This window comes from Ailuropoda melanoleuca, chromosome 6, assembly GCF_002007445.2.
Source record: "Ailuropoda melanoleuca isolate Jingjing chromosome 6, ASM200744v2, whole genome shotgun sequence".
In the NCBI taxonomy this organism is placed as follows: domain Eukaryota; kingdom Metazoa; phylum Chordata; class Mammalia; order Carnivora; family Ursidae; genus Ailuropoda; species Ailuropoda melanoleuca.
This window is the reverse complement of record NC_048223.1, coordinates 55,786,091-55,809,677: the sequence shown is the minus strand read 5'-3', so window position 1 is coordinate 55,809,677 and position 23,587 is coordinate 55,786,091. Positions and strand designations below refer to the sequence as shown.

The 23,587-nt window shown below is 40.5% G+C and overlaps 1 protein-coding gene across 1 annotated transcript in view; it reads left to right on the top strand.

The window, feature by feature from the left end:
• The window catches only part of RYR2 (ryanodine receptor 2), a 445,869-nt gene that overhangs the window by 19,980 nt on the left and 402,302 nt on the right, over positions 1-23,587 (top strand). Inside the window, 4 exon segments of the mRNA XM_034663566.1 lie at positions 2,211-2,289; positions 5,487-5,599; positions 13,094-13,193; positions 13,920-14,016. Of these exon segments, the coding sequence (XP_034519457.1) occupies positions 2,211-2,289; positions 5,487-5,599; positions 13,094-13,193; positions 13,920-14,016 (389 nt within the window).

The following is a 23,587-nucleotide window of genomic DNA, read 5'->3' as shown; positions in this document are numbered from 1 at the left end:
ATTCAAAGAATTCAAAAGTATAGGCAGAGAAGTATAGGGAAAGTATAGGTAATTTTAATGGTGACTTGATAATATGATTTCTATTTGTGTGCTTTATCATATGAATAGAACCAAATAAGAAAAATGGGCACATATTGCATGGTGCACTGGGTGTTATACGCAAGTAATGAATCATGGAACTTTACTTCAAAAACCAGGGATGTACTGTATGGTGACTAACATAATATAATAAAAAAAAAAATTGTGATCATCTTAACAGGTGCTGAAAAAGGATTTAATAAAACTCAACATCCATTTCTAACAAAAGCTAAGCATTGATTAATTTCTCCATGATAAAATACAAATGTCAAATCAGTAACCAACATCAATCTTAATTGTCAAACATTAAAGTGATTCTCGATAAAACTAATTCAAATAAATAAATAAACAAAACCAAAAAAATCTGAAGTGGTTCCAGAAATCTTGGCTGACCAGTAAGATATGAAATAAAATTAAGCAATGTACTCTATGAAAGTGGCTGGGTACTAGATAAATACATAAATACAACCTATTTGCATACAGTGATTATGCATTAAAAAGTCATGGAAAGAATTCTATTTCTAATACCAATCAAAACACAAAAACTGCATTAAATAATAAACTTGCGGGTCTGTTCTAAGAAAACTACTCTCTCTACATAGTGGGTTAGGAGCCTGGACTTGGTCAGTAGATCCAGGTTCAGGCTTACTTTCCTGTATGATGCTCAGCCTTGGAGACTAGGATGAACTTCTTTAAGCTTGTAATTGCATGTTGACATTTTATTGATTTATTCAACAAATATTATTTAGCACCTGTGTGCTGGGCACTGTTCAGAGTGCTGTATATCGTAGTCAGGAAGATCATGTCCTTGTCCTCATGGAACTTAATGAACATTCACTAGAATAATTATATTACCTACCTCACAGTTGCTGTAAACACTATTGGAAGAGAAAATGTATGTTAATAATTACAGTGCCGAGTATTGTAATATTATTTCAAAATATCACAGAACACTTTAATAGGATAAAAGCAGACATTTAATATGTTTAGATCTAAAGTCTGCAAACCTCAGGTACCACCAAGGGCAGCCCTTCTCAAGGTCAGACTCACACTCCTTACACTGGCTAAGAACGTGTTTGGGGACCCTCTTCTATAACCTTGGGAGACAGTGTTTTGCCATTAAGAGACGGAGATTGGAATCTCCAGGTTAATTTGATTTTATATCCCCATGGCACTGACTTCCACTTAATATGCCAGCACATCTATGCCCTCATTGGTTCATCTCCTGCTGCCTCACACTCACAGACACCACTGAGGTGGATGGGCCAATTTCCCAGTAAGAATTTTCTACGCTTTGCATTATTTGTCCAGTGACTCTGGGAGAGCTGGGCTTGCTCAGTGCCTGGAATTGGCTCTGAGTACTCTTTGCAGGGCTCCTGTCCTTGCTGACAGCACACTTGTTTGCTGTAGATGGTAGGGTATCTCGACCTCATACTATATTCATCCTTGTGTCCTCATTCTTATACCAGTTAACAAGGTTTTTGAGGTTGGGATGCATTTAAGGATTGACAAATTATCCTCAACTTTATGTCCAAGAATATTCAGTTAAGGAATCCGAAGGAGGAGAGGAGATACAAGGAGATGAGGGTGTGTTGCAAGAGTTGAATTGTTCTTGGAGAAACACACACGTGCACACATGAGTGAGGTGACATGCTGCATACCAAAATGAGTTCCGGATGGATTTCAGAGAGTTCAAATTTTAAAAATGAAAACAAATCTAGAAGATGAGAGTGAATCGTTTTCCAGTTTCTGTTGGGAAGAAAGATTTCCAACTGTCAGATCAGGTTCCCCTTTGGTTATGGTCATGAATATCACATGAAGTGAGAGATGTACAAACATATCCCCAGTTAGGTGTCTTCTTTTACCGACAGAACACATTTCCTCAGTCTCTTCATGGGCAGGGCTGGGCTGGGTGGGGGAGGATGCATCTCCTTTAGAACATTGCTTCTAATGAGTGTTGTGAAGTGTTATTCTCCCTCCCAATGAAGAACCTGGGCTTTGTGTAGAAGCATCCAGATGTGAAGGAAAAGACTGATAGAGCAGAGATTTACTGAGAGCAAAGTATGCATCAGAATTAGACTCCCACAGGACTAAACATGTTCAGTGACAACTACTGATTCTATATCTTTTAGTATCTGTGTTGCCTGTCCACCTCCCGGTCTTCAACTGATAAACTGGCCTTTGATGTTGGCTTGCAAGAGGACACAACAGGTGAGCACCTTGGGCCCCGAAGAGGCTGTGTTCAGAGAGAGCATGGCAGGGATGGGACTGGAAGTCATAAGACACAAAGCTACATTAGATAAATGTTCTTATGGATGGAGTCAGGGGAAAACAAAAACAAAAACAATGACTGCCTTTCTAAGGAGAGTTTTTCGTAGAAGGAGGAAGTGTGTATTGTTCCCCTTGGTTTGTCATTCCCCCGTAATTAGCTGGATTTTCAAACTATACCTCAAACCTTATTCTTTTTAGGGATTTGGCTAGAAAAGAAATACTTCACACTTTACTGGCTGTTAACCATATTAGAGTGCACTGATCTATTCGTGAAATATAACTGTGTATCTCTTTTATCTTAAAAATAGTTTGTCTAAAAAATTGAAACATACTTAATGTCAGCATTCAAACAAAAAGATAGAAAATGAAAGTCTGCTTCATTTCTGTGTCCAAAGGAATACATATCTGTCTGAATACACGTGTATTTTTATATTTTGAAACAAAATGTATACATAAACACATGTATCCTTTCAGAAAATCAAAATAGGACAGAGGCTCTATTTATGTTTCTGTTACACTTTATACACCTCTGTACAATGTGATTATTTTATCTTTTACAATGAGCATGTGTGACTTCGGAGTTAAAAATAAGTAAAAGACCAAGTAGAAAAAAAAGGAGGGCAATAGACCAGCTCTTATTAAGTAGTTCCTTTCAGACGTGGGATCAAGCTATGGCCCCCACATTCAGCCCCTCTTCCTGTTTTTTAAAAGAGTTTCCCAGGGGCACCTGGGTGGCTCATTCGGCTAAGTGTCTGCCTTTGGCTCAGGTCATGATCCCGGGGTCCTGGGATGGAGCCCTGCATTGGACTCCTTGCTCAGCAGGGAGTCTGCTTCTCCCTCTTCCTCTGCCCCCCCCCTTGTGCTTTCTCTTGCTTGCTTTCTCTCTCTCAAAAAATGAAATCTTTAAAAAAAAATACTTTCCCATACTCTGAATTTTTCAAAGACAACAAATGGATAAAAATAAAGTGATATTCACCAACTAATTCACTTTACAGACCAACACATCACTATGCATGACAAATTCCAGAGTCCTAGGCACCAAAAAGATAAGTACTATTTCCTTTGTTGTTGTTTTTAAGATTTTATTTATTTATTTTGGAGAGAGAAAGAGGGAAAGAGGGAGAGTGGGGGGAGGGGCAGAGGGAGCTGACTCCCTGCTGAGTGTGGCGCCCACTGTGGGGCTTATCCCAGGACCCTGAGATCATGACCTGAGCTGAAACCAAGAGTCAGATGCTTAACTGACTGAGCCACCCAGGCACCCCAAGATAAATACTGTTTTGATTTTTTTTTAAAAGATTTTATTTATTTATTCGACAGAGATAGAGACAGCGAGAGAGAGAGGGAACACAAGCAGGGGGAGTGGGAGAGGAAGAAGCAGGCTCACAGCTGAAGAGCCCGATGTGGGGCTCGATCCCACAATGCCGGGATCACTCCCTGAGCCGAAGGCAGACGCTCAACCGCTGTGCCACCCGGGCGCCCCCCTGATTTTTATTTCATTTTATGGAAGTTCAGTCAGTCCTCTGTGTTTTTGCTGGTTTTTAAAAATTTTCTCATTTCGATTTACTTCAGCACCAGCTACAGGAAAAAGTCTTCAGTTTTCTTTCTCAAAAGGGGTAAAGGCCATGCATGATTTGTAATTTGTTTTCATACATTGAGATGATTATATAATAGTCAAAACAACAAAACAAGGCACTCCCTCCGCCTAAATCTGATCCCTTATGCTACTGTTTCCCCGTAGCTTTTTATTTCTTCTGAATCGCCGAATTATTAGATTTGTTATTTGTTATGTGCCTGCCTTGATCAAAACTAAACTCATCAGGCAGATCACTTTTTCTTCCTTGTTTATTGATGCATCCCCAGCTACTAAAGCGATGATTGACAAATAGTGGGTGCTTCATAAATGTTTGAGTGAATGACTGAAAACTCCCTGCAACTCTAAAAATGTGAATGGAATGAATAATGAATCCTGTAAGGTGACATTCAAGGAAGACCGTGGTTTGTGTAAGAAAAGCATCTCAGGGCACGTTACAGACTGGCTGTAAGAATGCTTAAGAAATGTTATTGGATGATTAATTTACCCATTTATGCAAATTCAATTTTTATTTAGTGCATGCAGTATGCTAGTAGGAGCTGGGGAAACCCCAGTGAGCTAAACACACAAAGTCCCTGCTATTACAGAGCTTAAATTCTGACTTAGGGGAATTAGTGAAGAAGAAAAAATAAGTGTTAGGGAAAAACAATAAAGCTGGTCAAAGGGGCAGTGTAAGTATTAGATAACCGATATCACTGACAGCTAGTCTCATTTTTGGATAGAACTTACATTTAGATTCTAAAAGGAACTACAAACAGATTGAAGAATCGTTTGCCTAAGTTTATATCTTAGCTAATGGGTCTGGAGAATGAATTGATATGTGGCTCATGAGGCTTATGCTTGACTTGTTCTAGAAGAAATGATTTGATTTAATGTGCACCCAGGTATTTTTATAATGTATCCTTCTATAATAGGCTTCTCTTATAAGTTACCCTCAGATTAGTGGAAACTAGCACATATTAAAATAAAGAATAAAACAAGGCACAGAATAGTAAGCTTTCAGTGACAACACTGCATCTATTTTTAATCCGTATCCACCACAAGTACAGAGTTTTAAAGCTGCTGTGACACAACTGTCACATTATAAAACCCCAAGCCCTTTTGAAAATCATGTGCCAGAAAACTAGATGTTAAACGTACAGAGAGCAATGAACATGTGATTCTGCAAAGAATGCAGTAAGATGCGCATGACTGGTAAATTTGGCCTCATGGTAGCATAAATAAATATCCTTTTAAGCAATGCCTAGCGGAGGGGATGACACCAAACTTCGCAAAATGCCACAACCGGATTCCATGAAGACAATCCTTGCATTTCAGTATGTCTTCATCCTGGGTTAATTTGGCCCAAGTCTTTGGATTTTCATGGTCTGCGATATGAACTTGCAGTCAGTTTCAAACTTCGGGAAGCTGTGTGGGAAGGACCGTGTTATTTACTTATCAGGAGATTGATTTGGAAGCCTTATTTTATTTGCCTCTTTTCCTTTGGAGTTGCTGGCAAAGAAAATCAGTTTTATTGTAAGAGAGCCTGTCTGTGCTCACCCTGCAGGGGAGGCCTGTTGGTGGACCATCCATCCTGCCTCAAAGCAGCGGTCGGAAGGAGAAAAGGTGCGAGTTGGAGATGACCTCATCTTGGTCAGCGTGTCCTCGGAGAGGTACCTGGTAAGTGGGCCCATGAAGTTGCGTGTTTGGCGATAGGATCAAGCACAGGCCCATCCAGCTTGCTCTGTAAACCTTAGATGGCAAATTATCCAGGGAAGTTGCTTAGAAATAAGTCTGTATCTCTCTTTGATGAGTGACAGCTCACCAAGAAGGGGAATCATGAAACCTTTGCGGAAGCGTGGCTCTCCAGGTTTATTTAGACAGGCTTACCTGGTACCCTCAGTTTGTGTGTTCGTGATCCTGAGAGCACCAGTTCTTAGATGCTTGTATTAATGGCATGTAAATGCAGTCTAATCAGGAATTCAGAATTCCACGGACCTTATGTTGTGCCCACTGAAGAAGGCTATACTAGGAGATTGTGATTACAATTTTGACATTTATGAAAGCAAGTTATTCTATCAGAAACTCGTGCCATGTTGAGAAAGGAGAAATAGACAAGATAAAAACCAGCTCCAGTCTCTCATCCCACACGACATCGTTTCAGAGGGCAGGGGTTAGAAATGGGAGAAGGAGAAAAGAAGTTTATGTTTCATTTTTGAAGCTATATTTTACTTTTGTGGCAAGACCATAACTTACTTAGTAAACTGTATTTTTGCTAAAGAACAATCATATACTTAAGTTTGCAGAAGAATGAAATCCGTGGGAGTGTGAAGGATGACAGTGCAAAGTAGTCTTTTTATTTTAAGGTTGAAAAAGTAATTAGACCAGCAGGAGTGCTTGGTTGGCTCAGTCGGTAGAGTGTGTGACTCTTGATCTTGGGGTCATGAGTTGAAGCCTCACTTTGGGTGTAGAGAATACTTAAATAAATCTTTAAAAAAAGAGAAAGTAATTAAACAGATATAAATGGGGGTATTATAAACCTAACATGAATATTTCTTTAAAAAATTCCAAACATCATAGTGGATGATGCTTGAAATAAAAATTAGAAGTAAACATTGTTTCAGTTAAGCACACATTGATTTGTAGAAAGTGCATTCCAACTGCCATAAATCAAAATATTATTTGTGTGTCATGGATTTAGGATTAAATAGGTAATTGGTACCCCTTGCTCTATGAGAATGGAATTAGAGTGGCTTTGGGGATATTGGAAGTCAGGTTTTGCTTACCAACCCATTTAGTTCCAATTTTGAGACGAGAACAGTTGTTTTACTTGCTTTGTGGGAAGAGGTAGTGCTGAAGACAGAGAAATGATGGAACAGTATTCGTGTAACTGACAGGAAGTATTAAATTAAATGGAACACCTCACATTACCTCGCTAAAGGGAGGCCTGGAGCTGTTCTCTCCTTCTGTCTCTTAACCAGTGCAGGTGGAAACAGGCACCATGCACATTTCTAGGACAAGTGTGTCAGCTTGTCAAATAAGCATTTATTAAACCCTTGCTGTGTGCATATGCTGTGTATTAAGGTGCTGTACGTCTTGATCAGGAGATAGACATTTTGAGTTGTAGTTTTACACAGAAACCAATAGCAGCTAAAAATAATCCGTGCATACTTTTAAATATCTACAGATCTTATTTTGATTTTGGCATAACTGTGCATGTTTTTTGCTGTACGACTTGTACTTCTTACTGTAGGAGTAGAAAACTTGCAACCTCACAGGGGCCGGGGCTGCTAGCATCAGTTCTGCCACCACATGTCGGAGATAGTCATGTAATTCCCCTAATTCTGGCTTTCTCATTTGCAAAATGGTGATGATTATACTTAACACAAGGTTCCTGGGATGAAGCAATGAGATAATGAATTTGAATGTGGTTTGATTGAGAAAAGCACTATACAAATAAGAGCAATAATCCTAATGCATGAGGCTCGCCTTCTCTTGCCTTTAGAAATCAATAAACCTTGTGATTAATGAAATTCACACATTATGTGCAAGCTACATTTTAGCCAATTTATGCAAGTTCCTTTTCTGGTAACCTTTTAGAGAGCTACACATGGTGGCCAACCAGACTGTTAAGATTTCCCTTTCATTGGGTAATGAAGTCAGTGCTTTTTAGTGTTCATCTCTGAATACCTAGCATGTTGTAGAAACCATAGGAAGGACCAAGGGTACGTTGTGCGTGGTTTCTACCATCAAAGAATTAGTGGAAGAAATGAACCAAACACCTAGGGAACTGTCTGAGAATACTACAAAGCAGTAAGTACATGTTACCGTTTAGGTTATGGGTATAGGATATAGAGATGGTTAAATCTCATGTTGCCTCTGTGGTTGATTAGAAGGATCCAGAGAAAGTACATATGGGCAAGAAGTGAGGGAGTAATAGGTCTTTGGAATATGGCAGTTGGAATAATCCAATACTGAAACTGGATAACTAAAAATGGGCTCTGTGTGTCTATGTATTTGTTGGTGTAGGGCCTGGTAAGTATGAGCCTGGGCCAGTGGCGTAACTTCGTAAAACCCTCAGTTTCTTCATCTGCAGTAAGGTGGTAATAAAACTAGTTCATTGGGGCGTTAAGAGGATTAAATGCTTTGACCCAGCCAAGACTCATAGCTCTGTGAATGTACATGTAGAAATTGCTTATGAGTTGCTATCACTGTTTATCTGGGAGGTTTGTACTTACTGAGAATGGTTAAGATAACAGCAGATATTAAACAGAAGAGAAAGCTGGAAAGGGAGCAGTAAAGGGAGTAGGATAGCTAATTTTAAATAAAGGTCTATCACAGAAAGTCAGGTTCACATTCTGGGAAGTCGCTGATATGTTTCAAAGTAGACAAGTTAAGAACTTTGGCTGAAAACGCATTATTTAAAACTAAAAACTAAGAGGCAGCCCACAGAATGGGAGAAGATATTTGCAAATGAAACTACAGAGAAAAGGCTGGTATCCAAGACCTATAAAGAACTTCTCAAACTCAATACACAAGAAACAATCAAATTAAAAAACGGGCAGAAGATATGAACAGACACTTTTCCAATGAAGACATACAAATGGCTAACAGACACATAAGAAATGTTCAAAATCATTAGCCATCAGGGAAATTCAAATCAAGACCACCTTGAGATACCACCATACGCCAGTTAGAATGGGCAAAAATTAAAGGCAAGAAACAACAAATGTTGGAGAGGATGTGGAGAAAGGGGAACCCTCTTACACTGTTGGTGGGAACACAAGTTGGTACAGCCACTCTGGAAAACAGTGTGGAGGTCCCTTAAAAAGTTAAAAATTGAGCTACCCTATGATCCAGCAATTGCACTACTGGGTATTTACCCCAAAGATAGACGTAGTGAAGAGAAGGGCCATATGCACTCCAATGTTCATAGCAGCATTGTCCACGATAGCTAAATCGTGGAAGGAGCCGAGATGCCCTTCAACAGATGACTGGATTAAGAAGCTGTGGTCCATATATACAATGGAATATTACTCAGCCATCAAAAAGAATGATTACCCAACATTTGCAGCAACATGGATGGCACTGGAGGAGATTATGCTAGGTGAAATAAGTCAAGCAGAGAAAGACAATTATATCATTTATGGAACAAAGGAATAGCAGGGAGATAGGTAGGAGAAGGAAGAGAAGAGAAGAATGAAGGGGGGTAAACAGAAGGGAGAATGAACCACGAGAGACTGTGGACTCTGAGAAACAAACTGAGGGCTTCAGGGGGGAGGGGGGTGGGGGATTGGTATAGGCCGGTGATGGGTATTAAGGAGGGCACGTATCATGGAGCCCTGGGTGTTATACGCAAACAATGAATCATGGAACACTACATCAAAAACTAAGGATGTACTATATGGTGACTAACATAACATAATAAGAAATTAAAAAAAAAACCCAAAACCCACTAACTGCTCTAAATAAACGTTTCTAGTCATTGGTTTAGTAACTTTTAGTCATTAGTGTCTATTGACCTTCGATCTGTTTTTTGCCCACTAACGGTGGTTAATCCGAAGTTAAACTATCGAATGTGCATCTGGTACTCTAATATGGCTTATAACTGTGGGGTGCTCAGTGGGGTAAAATGGACCTTAAGAGACTGATTTTCACCCTGTGCTCTGCACAGGTGCCTCATGGACAAAAGAGGGTGCTGCGTTGGGCACCTGGAGCCCCACGCTCTTCCCTCCTCTACACGTTGGACCTCTGTGCAGGATTTCCCAGTAATAAAGGGTCTTATCTCTAGAAATGGTTGTAAAGCACTCATCCAAATACTGTCCTTTCTCATCTGGCTGCTTATTCTAATGTGGAATGATATCTTAATCCTCTTCCCAGGGATATCCAAGAGGAAAAAAATTCCTCTGCTCCTATTGGAGCTACATATTTTTTTCTTTTTAAGAAGACTTGGGCAAAGCAGCTTAAGTATAAGAGAAGTGACAATTTAAAATAGAGAAAACATAGTCAAGTAGGTATTGCTTACTGTGACTCTATTTCAAAATAAACAAAATGAAGTAAAGCAAACAAAACAATTTTTACTGGTTTAGAAAGACGTAAAATCACCGTGGTGTGCCCTGAAGTCTTCAATTTGTGGCTTGGATTGCTTGCATTGGAAACATTGATTTTTGACTAATTTTTTTCTTAATTAGGTCACCTATAGAAATAGGTTTTTTTTTTTTTTAAAGATCTGTGTAAACATTGCTGAACAAACAAATACATTAGGAAGAGCAGAACCCCACAGTCTAAAGAGTGATGACAGCTGCTTAAAGAAGACTCTTCTGGGCTTCCTAAGAATTTCCTTACTCTCCCCTCCCCATCTCTGAATTTCTGATAAGAGATACTAGGTGTTTTGATGGCAGAATAAGTTGCTGAACTCCTCAAGTTGCATAAAAATATCGATAACTAAAAAGGACCACGATCATAAATATTTCCGAGCTAATTATGGCATCAGCCAATGCATTATTTACTGTGAGCCCTTTTCTTTTTTCTTTCCGTGGCTCAGGTGATAGAAGCGTACACTATCACATATGGAAAGAGTGTCTGGTCTGTGCCCCTCATTTTTTCTCAGAAGAAAACAAATGAAGCCCGTGGGGTGGTATGTCTTGCCTACTTGTGATCCGTGTCACTGGATGATAATTTATCCAGAATGTTGCTCACCAGGCCCAAGTGCCTGATGCTTAGAGAAACAGATGTGTTGAATACATGCATCTGATGAGGGTTGAATTCAGATCTTCTTGAACATTTTTGTGGTTTACAAAATGTAAATTGTCGCGTAAAAATGTTTCCGCGTTTTCAACCTTTCTGCTTAGCACGTTAACGTTAATACATGTACCCAAATCCAATGTATGTACAAACTTACTTGGGAACAACATCTCTCAATACAGAAGTGTGAGAGGCCCAGACCACACGGTCCTCCTGGTCCCTCCGAAGCCCTCATGCCACTGGAAGACATGGGCAGTACTTGTGCAGACGCTGCGTGTTCTCAAGGCTTGGTGCAGTGAACCGTGTTCCAGTTGGAATGGCTGAAGGGTTCTCTTTTCTCCATTCCTGTTGCAGTCTGATTACATTTCACCCAACATTTAAAAAAAATGCTGACCTGTAGCATTTTGTGTATATATTTCACCTCCCCTTCCATGTGACAAGCACCCTCAGGATAGCGAGCGTGTTCTATTAATATTTAACACAGGGCTTCATACATAGTATATTCAGTGACACATGATGAATTAACACATGATCGTAACCTATTTATCATAATGTGGCTTGAGCTTTCACTCGAATTCCAAAGTAAAAGTATAAGCATTGGTATTTTGAATCGTCTTCTCATGGTTTCGTAAAATCCATATGGATTTGTGTTTGTTTGTGTGTGTGTGTGTGTGTGTGTGTGTGTGTGAACGAGCTTTTAGTTTGACTCAGGTCATTGAAATAGGAATATTTATGGAATAACTTCAGATTTTTTTTTTGTTTTATCCTACCTTGATTTTAAAGGTTTGGTTGGCTTCTACACATACTTGCTTTTTTTTTTTTTTTAAGATTTATTTTATTTATTCGACAGAGATAGAGACAGCCAGAGAGAGAGGGAACACAAGCAGAGGGAGTGGGAGAGGAAGAAGCAGGCTTCATAGCGGAAGAGCCCGATGTGGGTTGATCCCATAATGCCGGGATCACGCCCTGAGCCGAAGGCAGACGCTTAACCGCTGTGCCACCCAGGCGCCCCTCTACACATACTTGCTTAGTGAACAACACTGCTTGATGTGAGGTATACAGTCGTGAACCCGTGTCTAATAACTTATGGGATGGGGGACTAAAAGTACACAGAACAATTACATCATGTGATGATTTCTTGGAAGGAACCTATATTTTTCTTGGTTGTGGAAGCAGAGTGCATAAGATTTATTTGTAAATAGTTGAAGAATTTTAATATTGGGGAAGAAATTGAATAACCAGATCTCAGCTGGGATTTTGTGTCAGGGGAACAGGCTGAGGTGAAGAGGTTGTAAGCAGGCACATCGCTGGTTGAGATGAGGAGGGGGTCAGAGCAAGTGACTGCTAGATCTGATGCATCAACTGGTACACTTGATTTTATTGATCGGAAGATGATTGATAAGATGGCTGCATACGGGTCAAATGTCAAAACTTTCTTTGGTTTTGTTCCTAAGAGAAAGATAGTGAAATATCTATTTTTGCTAGTGACTTGAGAATGGTGTTTAGGTAAGAGAATGTTAGGGTCCTGAACGGCTTGTGGAGTCTGTCAGTGTGACCGTGATTCCTCTTCATCTAACTAGGAGGGTCCAATTTCTGGGGAAAATCTAGTACAATTAGACTTTGAAAGCTCAGGCTGCCATCAGCTTTGGAGAAGTGTTGCAGAAACATTACAGGAATATTGGTGATGTTTACTGAGATGACGCTAAGGAAAAAGTGGTAGTTCTACGTATATTTGAAATACATAGAGGCAGCCAAGTCGTGATTAGAAAAATGAGCAATGCATTTGGCTGTATTCATAATTTTGTTTTTCTTTATAATCATTTGATAACTCATATGATGGTGCTCATAGATAGGAAATATGGTATTATTTTATTACATTTCTGTTTTTAAGAAGGAAAATCTGAAATTTCTAATATCTGAATTTTGGAGGAAATTTATTGCCCAGGTTTCGGATGCGTATTGGCCACCTAATGGTTATTATATCAAATTGCAGATAAAAGTTCCCAAAGGACCCTATAAAACTAAGACATTGGTCCAGTAGATTTTACCTACCTCAGGGTCAAAAAACTGTCGCAGTGTGATATGTAGAACATTTAATTACAGTTTTGATGGTAAGTGCCCACTCCCTGGACAATTTTGTCCATCAATAAACCTTAAAATAGTTTGTTTTAACACACATACTTATTTCTGTAGTCTTGTTTGTGTGTTTTCTGATGCGTAGCTTAGAATGATGCTGAAAAATACGTACAGCCAAATAGAAACTCTACTTTTCCTTCTGCTGGTCTCTTAATGACTCAGTGACAGGACTGAAACAGATGCTCTTAGGGGACGTTTCCAGATCTGCAGTGTTATGTTCCAGCTCCCGGGAGCACCTACGTAGTGAGACTTTCCAGGCGCCTGAAGAGATGTCTCCTTTTGCCTCTCCCACAGCACCTGTCTTATGGCAACGGCAGTTTACACGTGGACGCGGCTTTCCAGCAGACTCTCTGGAGCGTGGCCCCCATCAGCTCAGGAAGCGAAGCCGCCCAAGGTAAAAACTCCATTTCCACCAGAGGCCTTGTCCTGGATGCACAGTTGATAGTCATCTCTGCAATTGTAATAATGAGCAGATGGGTAATTAGAGCATTCTGTGTCAGAATATTCTGGAATGCAGATATGTGACATATAAGAATCTTGTTTAAATTGGTATTTGAAAGTGAAGTTTGTGTGAAGATTGTTTTTTTTTTAAATTTTTTAAAATTCTTCTGCTACTGCCAGCTTTTGCTTATTTGTGTGTGGTTTATATGCGCGCTTTCTAGATGTTATTTGCTCCAGTGTTTTGGCCTCAGGGTATTGCTCAGTTAGGCTAACATCGAGGTCTCTCATCTTCCACAGTTGGGTGACTTAGAGCCAGATCACAACAGCGTTTATGCATCAGGATTTCTTGGGAAGTATCTTTTGTGTTCTGATTATTCTCACTTAGTACAGGTTTAAATCTGAACCTGCTCATGCTTGTATGTTTAAAGGGGGGATTTTGGGGGGTTGAGGTCATGTTTTCTGGTGGGAACATCACTAACTGTATGGGACTTGGGAACCCTGAGCTCAGAGGCACCAGGCAGGCGGCACCCTTCGTCTTTGGGATTTTGGCCAGGTACTGAAGCCTCTCTAAACTTTTATTTCTCTGTCTATGAAAATAGAAGGTTGGACCAGACGATCTGTTCGGCTGTCAGTATCTGACCATGACCGTTCGAATGTGACTGAATTTCAATTCTTACAGGGTATCTCATTGGTGGTGACGTCCTCAGGTTGCTGCACGGACACATGGACGAGTGCCTCACTGTCCCTTCAGGAGAACACGGGGAAGAGCAGCGGAGGTTGGTACCAAGCCCCACGCCTTGAGCCTTGCACTTTCTTGCCTTGATATAATTGTTGGAATTAAGGATATGTCTGTTCAGGCCATTCACATAATAGAAAGTGGGTCACTGACACTCCTCTGTCCACTGAAGGGATCCATGTGTTGGCCTCTTTAGAAGTTTTCTCTTACATTCTGTTTTTATTACCTCTTGATAGAATTGCTGAAAAGTTTTGTAAAGTAAAACATGGTCAGAAGTATTGACTAAAATATACAGAGTGGAAGGAGTAAACACATTAAGCTACTTAAAACTTAAATGTTCAATAGTCTTGATTAATTTTTCTTTCTGGCATATTTAGTCTCAAATTCTGTTTCAAAATCAGAGTTCTCAAGTGGCTCAGAAGCTTGGGACCTTTTTCTGTGACCTCCCACTTATATACATACACAGTAAAATTGACCACTCTCTCTAATATTTTATGTGATTATAATACTCTCTCTCACACATTAATATTTGTTGGCATTGGGTGGAGACTGAAGTCATCTGAATCACTGGGAAAAGTGCAACGCCGTAAAATATTTGATTTGAATGTTTTGCTTTGCTTGATGAATTAATGGGTGAATACTGAATTGAACACACAAGAGATTACTGTGAGGGAACGCATTGTCTGGATGGTTTATTACAGGCTTTTAATTGTTTTAATGGACATTGCTCATAATGGAAACATGTAGAGAGAGATAACTATTGTACATATTTATTTCTGTAACTTGGGGAACATTTAGAAAGTTAGTACTTATTTCACTAGCTGTTTAAACCTGGGAAAAGCCCCTTGGAGACCTGGTGTCAGTCATGCATCTCTGACCAGGCAGACCTGACCAATAGTGAAGAGTGAAGTGCAGAGCCTGGAAAATCCTGTGAATAAAAAATGCTGCTCCTAGTAGGTTGGGAAGAGGATGTTGATGGTGCTGATAGGGTTTGTATGAAAGATGAGAGGGAATTCAAAAGAGTTGATTTGAGGAATTAATTCCAAAGAGAAGAATAAATGTAAGGCTCAAGGGGATGGCAGTGTGTTCTGGGACTAGCAGTTCTCCCACAGTGACCAGGGGAAGGCTAGACTCAGAGGTGGAAAGTAGACAAGAGAGACCAGTGTGGGCAGCTTTTATAGGATCCTTGGTGCCATTCCCACGGGCTGGCTTTTACTCTGGGAGTTAGGAAGGAGCGTGGGATGGGGGTGAAGTGGTCCGGTCTCTTGTAAAGGAATCGATAGATCTGATGGGCAGAAGGAGCTTGGGTCCAAGATCAGGAGAGTCCAAATCAGGTACACCAACCAGGACAGGGCTGTTTTTAGGCATTTGTGTGAGAGGAAGGGAGAAACTTGATCTGGAGAGTGGCCATCAGAATGGAGAAGTCTGCCCGGACCAGAGACATGCTAGGTCACATTGACTATTTTAGGGATGAACTACTGTGGACTGTGAGGGGATGTATCCGATCCAGGGTGTCCTGATGTTTCTGACTCGAGTGAAGAGAGAATGTGCTAAGGATTGTATGACACATGTGTATTTCATACTAAGGATTGAGTTAAAGTTTGGACAGCGGTGAGTACAAGGGGTCTGTGGGACATCCTGCAGGAAATTAGAGTTTTTTTGAGTCTTTCACTTAGACAAAGCTTGGCTTGGATGTAAATCCCAAGCACCCAGGGGATCATTGAGGAATGGGAGTTCTAGGTAGGGAGCGCAGAGCTGGGATTAGGGGACTGTGTTTGTCAGTTTGGGCATTGCTTTAAAAAGCCTGTAAAACCTTAGAATAGATTAACGAGAGAGGAGGGCAAGGGTGGAACTCCAGAGCGCGCTGACATTTAGGATATGGCTGGACTAAGATGCCTCAGCGTGATAGTTAAGTGGAGAACCAGGGAAGTTAGTCACGGAAGCCAAAGGAGGATTGGGGGACAGATGTGTTAAATGCTGTGTTATGTTTATATAGACGTAGGAGCAAAAAGAGGTGGTGTTGTAGTCTTTGGGGTCTTTATTCCCTGAATTGTTAAATGAAACACTTAAGTGACTCTTAGAGCCTTTTTTTTTTTTTTTAAGATTTTATTTATTTATTTGACAGGGGGAGAGACAGAAAGAGCGCAAGCAGGGGATCGGAAAAGGAAGAAGCAGACTCCCCGCTGAGCAGGGAGCCCAATGCAGGAGATCCCAGGACCCTGGGATTATGACCTGAGCCAAAGGCAGATGCCTAACCACTAAGCCACCCAGGAACCCCTCTTAGAGAGTTTCTGTTCTTTCTACAGACACTTGAGAGAGTTGTAGTTAAAGAAATGGGCTCTGGAGCTTGACAGCCCTGGGTTTGGGCCTCAGCTCTGCCACTTCCTAGTTGTAGGACTCGTGCAGGTGACTGAATTTCTTGAATCATTGCTTTGCTCCTCTGTAAAATGCAGCTTAAATATTAGCTGCTGCTCTGTGGGATCGTTGTGAAGATACAGGAAGAAAAGACGGGTAAAATACCTGACGCGTGTTACGAGATCAACAGATTTTTTGTCACTGGCATTATTATCTAGACAGAAGAGCAGTATTTCATCAGATAGGGAAAAATTTGAGGGACCCGGGCATGTGGATGAAAGCTTCATAGGACATCGACTTTGGAGGAAGAGAGGCTAAACTATAGCAAAGAAAATCCTCTCTTCTTTGCATTGAATGGTGTACGTGTGGGGTGAGGAAGGGCTCTCAATTCTTGCTAAGGTTTGGAAGCCAGGAATGGATGCACATAGTTTTTTGTTGTAACAATTGAATGTTTTCATTCTCAAATGAGAATATTCAGTGTCCGATAGAGCCCAGATTTCCTCAGCTAAACTCCCTGGCAATGAGGACACTTTTCCGTATCTCCTGGATGTTAGAGAACCTGTATGTTCAGAAGGTGTTTTCTTATGGAGTAGGTCTTTCTCCTGATTCTGTAGGTAGCTGGTTATTACTGCAGGGAAAACTGGGGGCCATTTCAAAGGTATTTTCCTATCGTTCTGGACCCACTTCCTGATTGCACACATGTTAAAGCCTGTCCTTTCTCATATCATTCTTGATGTAATGTTGTTAATTTCTGTATCGACTTCTCAATATGTATTCAGCTCAACACATCGCGGCTCTTTCTAGGGAGTGATGTCGGTAACAACACATCTGACTGTGCCCTTTGTACAGCGTGTTTACATGGGTGAAATTAGATTTCCAGAGATGTCGGATCATGACTCGAGGGAGAAAATGAGGCAGAAATCGGCAGCAAGAGCCCAAGGGCTGTTGCTTCCGAAAGGAGAGTTACATTTGCCTTGATTAAATAGGAGATGGGGCATTGATTTGCATGTAACGATAAAAATAATTTCTTCAATTTTACATTCACCGAGCACTCTATTATTTCCAATCTTGTTAATACCATAGTGTAGAAATGTCTTTATCTCTGTCTGCTCTTATCTGGAGTCATTCAGTGCGGTAGGCGACTTGGGGAGGCAAAGGGCAGCTCGGCCGGCCTGAAGGCAGGAGTTCTTTAATTGATATGAATCCCTACTGGGGGAGAAAAACAGCATGATAACCGAGGAATATTTATCTTGATTCATTAAAAAAAAAAGTGAAAATAATTTGACCTTTGGACAGCGACTTGAAAGCTAGAGAAGTTCCAGGGAAATACGTGAACATTTCTTTTACCTCAAGGCCTTTGCCGTCCTTGTGATCTGCTTATGCTCATTAATGTGTCATATTATTAATGTCAAAGAACTAAGGTCAACCCAGATTTGTTATAGGAAGCAGTGGAAATGGGGAGGTGGCCAGAAGTAACCGTTACTTCTGAGTAAGTCAGGAGCATTTGGTCTTAAATGCTCGGTTCCTGACCGGCGTGGTCCGTCTGCCCACGCCTCGTTCCGCTGACACGACTATAATCGTAGCCGTTGAAAATGCAGTTCAGGGATGGGTTCTGAAAGTCTAGAGACCAATGGAGCTGTCTTTAGTTTCCTCTTCTCATTTAGATTTGTACGTGTAAGTGATTACTTACATATTCTTATGAGAGGATTCATAAAAACTCTTAGACCGAAGAGCATAAGCATACAGTGTCCCTTTCAATTAAGTGGAATTGGGTGGGCGAATGAGGCCCTACCCAAGTTAAACCAAATGCACACTTTTCTCCACTCTTCTTGCTCATCTTTTGTTTATAGATTGAATTCTGACTTTTTTTGTGAAATTAAGCAGCACTATAGCTTTATTTTAAATTTGAGATGTTTTTCTGAGAAGAACTGTGGCTCTAAAATCACGTACGGTGTATAACTGGTCTAAATAATAGTAAACCTATAATGTACAGGCATTGTGAGCATTTGGGTAGAAGGGACGGATACTTTGAGCGTTAGCTTTAAATTGTGATTTCTTAGTTCTTACTCAGGCTCTTCAGATAGTGAGAATACATTCAGGAGAAACAGAGATTTGTTCAGATCCAACATAGTGTTTTAATTATTGACTTGAAAATAAGCTTTTGTTCTGGAGGCTTGAAATTTGATGATCAGTTTTCATTTCTAGCATGACATATTTTGTATAGGGAGTGTTTTCTGCCCTAGATCCTGTCTCTGGATTGCATCTTATTACTTTTGTCCATTTTTAAGTGAAGCGTCATGAAGTATCAGCAAAGGCATTTCCTTTATGTGCATACACACACTTACTTTTGCATTAAACGTGCACTATCTGAATTAAGAATGCCATATTTTTCAGTTCATGAATTTTAAAATGGATAAACTAGGGGAATATTACTGGTAATGATTATTTGATATCTCTGACCTGGACACCAGTATTAGGGAAACTTTTTGAAAAGCATCATTTGTGATTTTTTTAAAAGATTTTATTTATTTTAGTGAGAGAGAGAGCCGGGGGAAGGACAGAAGGAGAGAGAGAGAGAGAGAAACTGAGGCAGGCTCCCCGCTGAGCATGGAGCCTGACACGGGGCTCCATCTCATGAACCTGAGATCATGACCTGAGCCAAAATCTAGTTGGACACTTAACTGACCGAGCCACCCAGGTGCCCCTAAAAAAGCATCATTTGTATGTTAAAGCAGGTTATGGTACATAGTTCATGGGTAGTTTTATTGATTCAGTAACAATTTGTGGAATGGTCATCATGTGCTGAAGTTAGAGTAGGACATAAAAAGATACAACCTCTCTTTTCTCAAGGAGTTTGCATTCTGACGGTGATATGGGACAACAAAAACGTAAGTGCTCTTATTTGTAAATGCACACACATACGTGTGCACCCGCAGGTGATCTACAAGGTGATGATGAGGGCTTTGGAAAAAGAATAAAGGAGACAAAGGAATGCAGAGGGTCCATGTTTGTGTGTGTGTTTGAGGGAGAGAAGAAGGAGGAAAAGGACAGAGAGGGAGTGATCAGAGAGAGGTTATTCTGCTTCTGTCCTATCAGGCTTTATTATTGGCGTATACTTGCTCTGTCTTGCTACTTTCAAATGCAGGACAATTACGTTGTTGTTTCTGACAGTATCTGGAAATCAATGCTGTATTTGCTTTTCAGAATGTGACTCAGCAGGCGGAAGCTGTGCCATATGTGTGCATATGACAGTATTTTTGTCTCCTTGCCCCTTTTATGATTTTATGATGATTTAATGAGCTTTAGTTGTAAATAATTGATAAGGCGTGAGATGGGTTTGATACCATGAATTAAATGTCTCCCAGTCTGGCTTAGAAAGAGATGCATTGTTTATGTCTGCGTACACAATTGGATGACTGATATCCTTGCAGGATTTGTATGCCCTCAGTCACCACCTAGGAGAAAGCTTATAAAAGCTTATAAAGCTGCCTCCCGTGCTCCTGAAGGATCAGGGAGATAAAGTTTTCACACGAGGGCTTCTCTTCCCCCCTTTCCCCTTCATGACCCCTTTCCCCTTCATGTGTTCCTGTTTGGCCCAGGACTGGGAGCTAAGCAGTTCTGATGGAAGAGTAAGTACCTAGCAGAGAGCTGTTCTTTATTCTCTGCCTCTTCTCCCTTGAGAGAGGTTCACTCTTCCCCCCAAACTTGAACTCCCTGCTGGTTGCTGAGAGCACAGCACTTTCTTTCAGCCTGTCCTTGTTAAGCAGCCTGACTTGGTCTATAGCCACTCTCTCAAGGAAGGACTGGGCTGGAATGCACTGTTTTAAAAAACATAGGCCTTGAAGGCCAAAGATTTAAAATATTCACAGAGGGGCTCCTGGGTGCCTCAGTCAGTTAAGCCTCTGCCTTTGGCTCAGGGCATGATCCTAGGATCCTGGGATTGAGTCCTGAGCCAGGCATCTGGCTCAGCGGGGAGCCTGCTTCTCCCTCTGCCTGCTCCTGCTGCTAGCACTCTCTTTCTCTCAAATACATAAACACAATCTTAAAAACACATTCACAGGAATTGGAGCCATTGGATTTCAGTAAAAATGAAAAAAAAATTGAATGTTGGCTATTCTTAAAGTTGAGTGAATTGACAAAGAGACAATAGAATAAAAACATCAACATTAAAAAGAGAGATCCTTCAGTTAATTTCTCAATGAAGTTTATAAAAAAATTTAAAGATTTACTTATTTATTTGAGAGAGAATGAGAGAGTGTGAGCAGGGGGAGGAACAGAGGGAGAGGACAAGGAGACTCCCCACTGAGCATGGAGCCCAACACAGGGCTCAGTCCCAGGACCTTGAGATCACGACCTGAGCCAAAACCAAGAGTCGGAAGCTTAACCGACTGAGCCACCCAGGTGCCCCTGTCAGTGAAATTTAAGACCATTTTTTACTTACCCATGTTTTGTTTATTCACTTAATCTGGATGTACAAGCAATATCTTTCAGAAAAAAAAAAGAAAGAAAAGCTTCCTCTTCTTTTTAATTTCCAGATGCCTTTGTGGTTACATTCTGGTTGGAGTGAAAAGTAAAAGTAGCAACATCTATTTTGCTGTTTTTCTGCTCTAGTCTATTTACATGATTCTTTTTTTTTTTTTTTAAAGATTTTATTTATTTATTCAACAGAGATAGAGACAGCCAGCGAAGAGAGGGAACACAAGCAGGGGCAGTGGGAGAGGAAGAAGCAGGCTCATAGCGGAGGAGCCTGATGTGGCTCGATCCCAGAACGCCGGGACCACGCCCTGAGCTGAAGGCAGACGCTTAACCGCTGTGCCACCCAGGCGCCCCTATTTACATGATTCTTTATAGTAATGATTTGGAGTAGAAGGGTACTGTTTTTAATCCACGATGATTCATTTACATTTATTCAGATGTGTCATCTCAAAACATACCTGTTTTCTCTTGTACAGCGATTTGAATAGAAATATCATCACAGACTCAGCCCCTGAGTGAATACATAATGCTTCTTTCAACACTGGGTAGGCATGTATTTCTTGATTTCACTGTTGCTATGAAGACACTCCTGGCAGTTTGCTTTAGCACCTGCCTGTAGCTCAGCTGCTCAGCCAAACACCCTCATAGGCACAGAGAAGAGTGTCGCAGAGGCACAAATTCGACTGTGACAAATGTGTAAACTCAAACACTTATAATTTCACTCCGGAATAACCTTTGAATTCTGCGCCTACTTTTCAGTCACTTCAACTCTGTTCCTTTAATGCTTATTGAGGGACTGGTATGGTGTAGGCATTTTGGTGTGTGCTGTGCATGATGAGTGAGAGGCAGCCCCTGTCTTGAAGGAGCTCACAGGGTCTAGTAAGATCTCCATACTACGTCCAGGAAGAAGCAAATGTGAATCTGAGAGAGGCCAATCACAGTCTTTTAAAAAATTAAATGGTAGAAAACATCTCTTACCTTTCTACCCTTTGAGGAAGATTAGCAAGGCAGGAATCTTTGTCGATCTTTGATTTTGAAGCAATAAGTTTGTTAGCCCATACAAGTTAGTAAAATAAGCCTCTCTTTCTACTAACTGGTTTGAATCTGCTATTCAGTATCAACTGTAAATAGAAATTGTGTGTGGGTCATTTTTCTGTGAATCTGATTATTTTTCAGAAAATTCATAGATGAAGCCTCAATACCTAGGGTCTGGTGATGCATTAGCGCAGCTGAACTTAATTTGGTTGGGGCCATGTTGGTGGTAGGACTATCTTTACCCCATACAAATAATGGCACTTGTCACAAACTATCATTTATTACCTTTATGGCTGATCAGCCTCTTCTATTGATCATCTTTTCAGTGTTCAGCCAGGTCTACATTATTCATTCCTGTAAATCTTTTACACAGTGACATGTATATGGGAATCTGCACACAAATGCTTATTCTTCGGTATTTGTGAAAGAAAGAAACGGAGGAAAAAGTCATGCACTTTACTGTAGGTTGTTCAAGGAGAGCAGTGGGGTGTCTGCCTTGACCACCACTCTGACTCACTCAGCAAGATCAGAGGTCTCCCACTTGTATTATTTTGGTGACTCCTGAAAGATTGTGATCTGCTTGTACTTTGGGGAGGGGAAGAAAAGGTATCTTATTAAATCAGCACACCAACCTGAGTGATAGAAAACTATTTTGGGGCTTGTGAGTCCCACATCCATGGCTCAGAGCCTTCTCTATTGGAAGCATCTTGACATCAAATCACTCCACAGGGAAGAGTCCCTATTCTTGTAGCAGGAAGCTGAGCCTTGAAAACGGTGTTTAAAAAAAAAAACAACAAAAGATGAAGAAAAGAAAAAAGAACAGGGTGGTTGTGTGTATCTTTGACAATCTGATGCATGTTACACACTTTGCATACTTGCCAACAGGAAAATTGTGCCTGTGGGGTAATTTCTGTGATGTTAATGTAGGTATTCTCACTGAATTTTCTCTGTTGCTTTCCCCCATCTAAGCAATTAGCAGTGCCTGTGCTTTTTATCCCCCCCAACAGGAGGTTTGTGACTTCACAGAAAGCTTAAGTTTTGTATAAGGTACTTTCCTTCCTGACTTTTATTCCCTAAAGACTAAATTCAAGGAGGTTGTTCTGTCTAGTGTCTTAGAAGGGAGAGAGACAGATCATCTCTGATAGAAAAAGAAGAAAAGAAGGGATTTTTCAACTTAAAAGACATTCAGGTGGAACAAATGCATGCCCATAGGCAAAAAAATTAATAGAAAAAAAAGGAACTTTGACCCAAACTTTACATAAAAACTAACTCTAAATGGATCATGGACAGAAGTGTAAAACATAAAACTATAAAACTTTCAGAAAAAATAGGAAAAAAGTCTTCGAGATCATAGAGTTTTAAAACTTGACACTAGAGGTACGTCTTCATAAAAGGAGAACATTGATCAACTGGACATCATATAAATGAGAAACTTCTGTAAATGTCCACGTGAAGAGGATGAAAAGACAAGTTCTAGAGTGGCAGAAAATATTTGCAGGTATTATGTCCAACAAAGGACTAGCATCTAAAGATACACAAAAAACTCTCAAAGCTCAGCAGTTTAAAAAAAAAAAAAAGGCAACCTAATTAGAAAAGGGGCAAAAGAATGTACTGGTATTTCACAGAGAGGACATGAAGAGTGTGAGTAAGCACATGGGAAGATGTGCAGCATCTTTAGTCATTGCAGTAAATGCAGGCCGCAAGGAGTGATCAATACACACTAAACAGACTGACCAACACACACA